A 7716-nucleotide genomic window follows, 5' to 3' on the forward strand; every position below is an offset into this window, starting at 1 on the left:
TCTCCTTTTCTTCTCTCTCCTCCATATCCGCGTTAGTTAATATACTAGAGGGAATTTAACATCTCACTCTCACTCTGTTTTTCTGTGCATGTCTAGGGGGTTAAAACCTCTTACCTTCCACTTTCTAGCATGTTCTCTCTCAGTACGTTACTTTACATCCTCTCTCTTTTTTACCTCTCGTGTCTACTGTACCTCTCGTGTCTAAGTAACATCTCTCTCTCTCTCTCTCTCTCTCTCTCTCTCTCTCTCTCTCTCTCTCTCTCTCTCTCTCTCTCTCTCTCTCTCTCTCTCTCTCTCTCTCTCTCTCTCTCTCTCTCTCTCTCTCTCTCTCTCTCTTATTTTCTCCACCAGTTGATGTCTCTGGGAGTGAATGGCTCGTGGAGGGGCTCTGTCCCATCCTCCATCCCTCCTGCCTTCCTTTCTCACCTCTCCCCCAGCACTGATCTGGGAGTCACCATCTTCCTCATCCTCACAGGTGAGTCAAATCTACCTTCTGCCTATAACACATTCACCCCTAGCCACTATACCCCTATACCCTCTACCTGATAGAGATTTGAAAGGATTGGATTTTTACAGTATGTGACTACTAATAGCAATATGGTGACAAATCCTCAAAGCCTAGAGGGCAAGTTTTGAGAAAATTGCCAGATTACATCAATTATTTCAGATCTATACAAGTGTCTAGAGACTTGGGTGTAGAGGCTCAGGGTGTGGATTGATTTGGAATTATGCATCTCTCCTCATCACAGATGAGTGATTCAATGTTGGTGTCAGTTAGCATCAGAGTTTGGTTGGTATTCCTCCTGAGTAACTCACTGGTAAAATAATCAGAACATAATATGTACAGTGTAGAAGTATTAGGCTTGGCTTGAGGTATATCTATGGGGGTGAAATTCTGTTCAGATAAATCAAGACTTAAAAACAACATCAACAAAATCTAATTTGATCCCAGAGGACTGAAAGGTTTTCATATATAAGCTGGACAACAGCTTTTCACATCTTAATCATCGGAATACAGAGCCCACACAGATGGCTGAATGGGTTTACTTTGTTTCAACACAGGTCTGTCATCCATCAGGATCAACCTTTCTGATCAAGTCAGTCAGTGATCTAACTCCCTGTGACTGTTTCCATTATGGAGCTGTGTAGGCAGACTGAATACAACAGTAATTAGCATAGCAACCCCAGGGTCACACCAGAGAAGAGAGGATACACAGAGAGAAGAGAGGACAGAGGACAGAGGAGAGATGAAAGGAGAGAAGATACATAGAGAGAGGAGAGAGGAGAGGAGAGAGGAGAGGAGAGAGGAGAGAGGAGAGTGAGAGAGGAGAGAGGAGAGGATACACATGAGGAATCACAGCGTGGAACATTCCATACCTGTTGCTCCCAATAATAACCTACACAACAAATCAAATCAGGCTATAAACAGCACCCCGCACCCCACTGGCCAGCCAGCCAGCAAGCAACCATGTCGATTCAGCTATAGCATGATTCCGACTTTGGATTGGTTCCCCGATGCGTTCAAAGCCGGATAGCGGGTTGAGGGGTCAGGAAGGTAGCAGCGGTTGAAATATTAAATGAATGACGGTGTACTGACCCTTGTTATACCTCAGAGCGTACAGTGAGCTGGTCCACATGCCAATAATGCTGAAACAATCTTTTCAGTCTGTGTTTAATGACTACCCACTGTGATAATACTTCTGTGCCATAAGAAAGTATAGCATATAGCATACTAAAGCTATCTCTCTCTCCCTCCTCCTCTCCCCTGTTTCTGCCACATCTATCCATCTCTCTCTTTATCACTCTGTTGTCTCTTCTTTCTCTGTTTTCTCTCTTCCCCTTCATCCTCAACTCTATCTCTATACTTCCATCTTTCTCTCTCTCCCCGTCGCTTCAAACCTCTTTTATCTCCCCGCTCTTCTCTTCCTTCTCTCCTCTCCTCCCTCCTTCTCCAGGTGTAGTATCAGTGGTTGGGAATGGCATAGTGCTGTTGGTTTACTGTAGAAAGAAGAAGAAACTCAGACCACCAGAACTCATGACTATCAACCTGGCCATCTGTGATTTTGGATACAGCATCTTGGGGGCGCCATTCCCCATAATTTCCAGGTGAGCAAGCCATATCGACCAATCTTCAATCCCCCTTACTGATAGTATGAATATCAAATTAGAGAGAATGATATGGTGCAGATGTCTTTTATCCTAAATAACTTACAGTTAACACTCACATACCATGAATCAGACAAAGTGCTTAGTGTTCCAACGACCAATGATCATTATCAGGGTCATAAACCCCTCCTCTGGTCCCCCAGTGTGTCCCATGGCTGGATGTTTGGGGAAGCAGGGTGCCTGTGGTACGGGTTTCAGGGCTTTGTTTTTGGGATCGGCTCCCTCATCACCACCTGTCTCATCTCTCTGGACCGCTGCCTCAAGATCTGTAACTTCAGATACGGTCAGCGGGATTCCCTTCATTTCTTTTTCAATGTTTTTTTGAGTCATGTTTGTATGTGCATACTTATTCTATATATATATATATCAGAGCATCATATATATATATATATTTTTTTACATACTTTCCCTTGGATAAAGTGTTGTTGAATCCAAAAAACAGTTAGCTTACCTAGGCTACTTCATCCTTATTTGATATTTTTCCAAACATTTCATAACATGAAAGACATGTCTAATATTCAATTGAGAGAACAAAAGGGGTGACACAACAGGATGGGTTGACCCCTGACCCCTTTTAGTGGCCTCATTGACTTTCTGTTTTCCCTGAGGCTTTAGTCAGTGGGTCAGAGCATCAACAAGGCTCTTGCTTTGAATATGCCCTTTATACTGAGCACCTCAGATATTGATTTTGAACAGAATATTGAACAGAACCTCTGCATTCAATGATCTAATCTAAACGTACACTATATATACAAAAGTATGTGGACACCCTTCAAATGATTGGATTCGGCTATTTCAGCCACACGGTTGCTGACAGGTGTATAAAATTGAGCACACAGCCATGCAATCTCCATAGACAAACATTGGCAGTAGAATGGCCTTACTGAAGAGCTCAGTGACTTTCAACGTGGCACCGTCATAGGATGCCACCTTTCCAGCAAGTCAGTTTGTCAAATTTCTGCCCTGCTAGAGCTGCCCAGGTCAACTGTAAATGCTGTTATTGTGAAGTGGAAATGTTTAGGAGCAACAACGGCTCAGGCGTGAAGTGGTAGGCCACACAAGCTCACAGAACAGGACCGCCGAGTGCTGAAGCGCGTAGCGTGTAAAAATCTTCTGTCCTCGGTTGCAACACTCACTACTGAGTTCCAAACTGCCTCTGGAAGCAATCTCAGCACAAGAACTGTTCGTCGGGAGCTTCATGAAATGGGTTTCCATGGCCAAGCAGCTGCTCACAAGCGTAAGATCACCATGCGCAATGCCAAGCATCAGCTGGAGTGGTTTAAAGCTTGCCGTCATTGGACTCTGGAGCAGTGGAAATGCATTCTCTGGAGTCATGAATCACGCTTCACAATCTGACAGTCCGACGGACTAATCTGGGTTTGGTACCTGCCCGAATGCATAGTGCCAACTGTAAAGTTTGGTGGAGGAGGAATAATGGTCTAGGGCTGTTTTTCATGGTTCAGGCTAGGCCCCTTAGTTCCAGTGAAGGGAAATCTTAACGCTACAGCATTCAATGACATTCTAGACGATTCTGTGCTTCCAACTTTGTGGCAACAGTTTGGGGAAGGACCTTTCCTGTTTCAGCATGGCAACGCCTCAGTGCACAAAGCGAGGTCCACATAGAAATGGTTTGTCGAGATCGGTGTGGAAGAACTTGACTGGCCTGCACATAGCCCTGACCTCAACCCCATCGAACACCTTTGGAATGAATTGGAATGCCGACTGTGAGCCAGGCCTAATCGCCCAACATCAGTGCCCGACCTCACTAATGCTCTTGTGGCTGAATGGAAGCAAGTCCCCGCAGCAATGTTCCAACATCTAGTGGAAAGCCTTCCCAGAAGAATGGAGGCTGTTATAGAAGCAAAGGGAGGACCAACTGCATATTAATGCCCCAGATTTTGGAATGATATGATCGACGAGCAGGTGTCCACATACGTTTTGTCATGTAGTGTAATTTATAATTTGTTTGCCTATATGTGCGACTCTTTCTTGAAGCCCAGGTTGTAGAGATAATTGGGGTCACTATTGTAAGAGCAGCTTTTGTCCTTTTTGAGTGGTCCAGACTCCAGCTTGATATTGTTGCTCTCTTGACCTGGAGATTACTTTTCGGTTACATAGACACTTCCAATTACCTGATTGCTTAGGTAACACCGGGACAAACTTAGAATAATTCTAAGGGGGAGGCAGCAATGATGTTATGGCAATGCTGGTTAGGGGTAATCATGCAGGTAGCTATAGGAAGGGGAAGGAAGGGGAGGGCTAGTTGTCAGGCAGGGTTCATGTCTGGGCTACCAACATGCAACACTACATAAAGAAATTGAAAACAGTAAATATCACACACAACCATTTAAACTACTAGCAACCATTTGCAGGGGCTCACTTGCAAAAGATGCCTTGGTCTCAATGAGACTCCCTGCTGAAATAAAGGTAAAATAAATGTATTCATTACACGCTTCATACATCTGGAGCATTTGAATCAATCCTATTTCTTATTTACTAATTGGTGGTCAATCAAACAAAGTGCTTCACTTTATTCATATATTCATATCCCTTTACTATGTGTCTATTTATAATATAGTACATGCTGGACAATCAGGTGTGCTCTCAAAAAATAGATCTTACCAATGAGAAGAAATAATGGTGAAATAAAAGAATAACATTCCTCCATCTCTCTCTACCAGGTCAGTGGATAGAGAGACATCACTTGTCCAAGTCCATAGGGCTGGTGTGGTTCTACACTCTGTTCTGGGCCTCCCTGCCTGTCTTCGGCTTCGGCAGCTACGGACCAGAACCCTTTGGGACCAGCTGCACCATCAACTGGTACTCCTTACTCTCTCTTATGACTCTGTTTTGATGTGTGTGTGTGTGTGTGTGTGTGTGTGTGTGTGTGTGTGTGTGTGTGTGTGCGTGCATGCGCACATGTGTGTGAATGTATGCAGTTATAAAAGCATTAATGTCATCCACCAGTAGCAATTGAGCCTGGGTACGAGGTTATAAAAGTTTTCTCTCTGAATATACATCTTCTTCTTCCGCTTTTCTTTGAGGTGGGGGATAAGGTCATCTCTGAGCGACAGGGTCTACATCTTCCTGATCCTGATCATGTGCTTTGTTCTCCCCACACTGACCATCGTCACCTCCTACATGGCTATCTGCTGACGGTGAGGGAAACTGCACCCAGCTGGCACAAAATGGCTGATTCAGTAGGGGAGAGTCCAGGGAACACAACTCAGACTCTATCCAAAACAGCATGCCATGTAACTCATGATTTAATGGAATCAATTGGCCTGGCATCTTCTGAGTGGGACACACTATAACGTATGGAATGCATGCTGAATACAGTCCAGCAAGCATGATATATTAACCGTGATGGTGGATTCAATAGCTGTAGTTGACTGGTGGTCCAGCTAGCATGGCCCTTGTGTATTTGTGTTTGTGGTCAGTGACGGTTGAAGTTTGTGTTTACTGACATTCTCTCTGTGTAGGTTTACCGTTCTAGTCGCGCTCTGGCATCTATTCCCTCCTCAACTGTCACTCACACCAGCAAAGACCTGAGACTCACAAAGGTATGTGGAAAACAGACTATGTTAGAAGAAGCTTAGTTACTGGCTTGAAACGGAAGATGTCATAACATCTGCTTTATTCCAGGCAGAGTAACTACTAGGGAATTACCTTTGTATTAACATTGTAATAAGTATGTAAGTACAGACAGCACAGTAAATATTTATGTTGTTTAATCTATTGTCTGTCCGTCCCAGATAGCAGCTGTGGTGTGCTCCACTTTCCTCTTATCCTGGACTCCCTATGCTATGCCATCGTCTCCCTCTACTCTGCCCTGGCCCCCAAGGAGGAGCAGGGGTCCAGGGAGGCCATGCAGGGAGGGAAGCCCCTCCATGGGGACTGGAGGATCCACCGGGATGGGCTCAGCCTTCCCAAACATCCTAACATCATGGGTCTCCTCAATTGGACCTCCACGGAAAACTACGGAAGCAACTACGGAAGTGTCTACTACGACCCCTGGAGAATCCTTGCGGGACGTGACCAACCCAGATCCCTACTCCTATTCTGGCTCAGGCCTCAGTCTGTCTGCTGATTCCACCCGCAGTTCAGCCCCAGGCCAGGAGGGGGAGGCAGAGACAGGGAGCAACCAGCCGGTGTCCTGCCTGCCACCTATTGTGTCTCTGATCCCAGCAATGTTCGCCAAGTCTCACTGCATGATTAACCCCTTCATCTACCAGATCATGAACAAGGAGTTCAGAGAGGACGTGTACGACATACTGTTTGGGAGACAGAACGGGGAGAGGAGGAGAATGCGGGGAGGAGCAGTGAGCTACTCTGACAGTAAGGAGTCTTTTAATAGCTACAGGTGTGGACTGGACAGGTGCAGAATGACCGATAACTCTCTCCCTCTCTCTCACGCTCTCTCACGCTCTCTCTCACTCTCTCTCTCTCTCTCTCTCTCTCTCTCATCTCTCTCTCTCTCTCTCTCTCTCTCTCTCTCTCTCTCTCTCTCTCTCTCTCTCTCTCTCTCTCTCTCTCTCTCTTCTCTCTCTCTCTCTCTCTCTCTCTCTCTCTCTCTCTCTCTCTCTCTCTCTCTCCTCCTCTTTCTCTCCTCAGCACACAAAGGCAGCCTCTCCTACTGCCACAGCTGGCGACGGAGTCGCAACCCCAAGGCCATGCCCATGGTGGAGTTGGGGAAGAAAAAGAGGGATGGAGACACCATCTCGGTGGGGTTGGGACGCCTGGGCGTGGCCTCGCTGGACACACAGGTCAACATGGATGGGCAGAGACTGAGCGAGGGAGAGAGAGAGACAGAGAGAGAGCTGGGGGGTTCCACCTCTAGTAGTCTGTTGACCGAGTGATAGAGGAGAGATGGATAAGAGAGAGGTTGAGAGGATGTTTGGAGCAGAGACATAAAACATTGTATCATAGTGTTTTGAGCTGTCTCTTTTAAAATGTAGCCAAAACATTAGTATTATTATATAACCAACAAATATGATATGTAAAATATAAACTATGTTTTTATTTGTACATATTGTTTGTATATTTTACCTCTATATCTAAGCACCAACACAGATGTCTGCTGCAGTTTTGAAAATGGTATTCCATCTTTTTAGTTAGTCTAGTTTGTAGTTTGTTTTAGTCTTTGTCAACACTGTGCTAATAGGCCTGTGGGTTATGGTTCACATTATAGTTTCACACAATATAATAGTGTGTAAAATTGTATGTATTTTGTAACAAAATAAAATCGAGCCAAGTGGGAAAATATTGTTGCCTATGGTGTGACCATAAAAATAAAATAAAATTCACAAGTGTAAATGTTCCTGATAAAACTTCCCCAAGTTGTGAACTAGGAGTGTAAGAGGTCTTACGGAACTGTTCGTAGCCTAATGGGCACAGAAAAGGTTAACAGAAAACCAGCTACTTGGGTATTTACGGTAGCTTCCCTGCTCTCCAAATCCCGCAGCACTTGTGTCTTCTTGTGGTCGCGTTGGAGCCAGATAAGCGTTGACGGACGACACTGGATTTATTTTTAATGTATCGATTTGCAGC

The 7716-nt window shown here is 45.0% G+C and overlaps 1 protein-coding gene across 1 annotated transcript; it reads left to right on the plus strand.

Moving 5' to 3' along the window:
- Window positions 1-354: 354 nt before the first annotated feature.
- LOC311115637 (opsin-5-like) lies at window positions 355-5322 on the plus strand (the record flags this gene model as incomplete). Its single annotated transcript, XM_084190800.1, has 5 exons — window positions 355-475; window positions 1956-2106; window positions 2310-2449; window positions 4848-4986; window positions 5211-5322. The coding sequence occupies 5 exons, from the start codon at window positions 355-357 to the stop codon at window positions 5320-5322; spliced, it is 663 nt and encodes a 220-aa protein (XP_084046926.1).
- Window positions 5323-7716: the final 2394 nt, after the last annotated feature.

The sequence above is a fragment of the Coregonus lavaretus genome (genome assembly GCF_964263955.1).
Source record: "Coregonus lavaretus genome assembly, contig: HAP1_SCAFFOLD_4064, whole genome shotgun sequence".
In the NCBI taxonomy this organism is placed as follows: Eukaryota; Metazoa; Chordata; class Actinopteri; order Salmoniformes; family Salmonidae; genus Coregonus; species Coregonus lavaretus.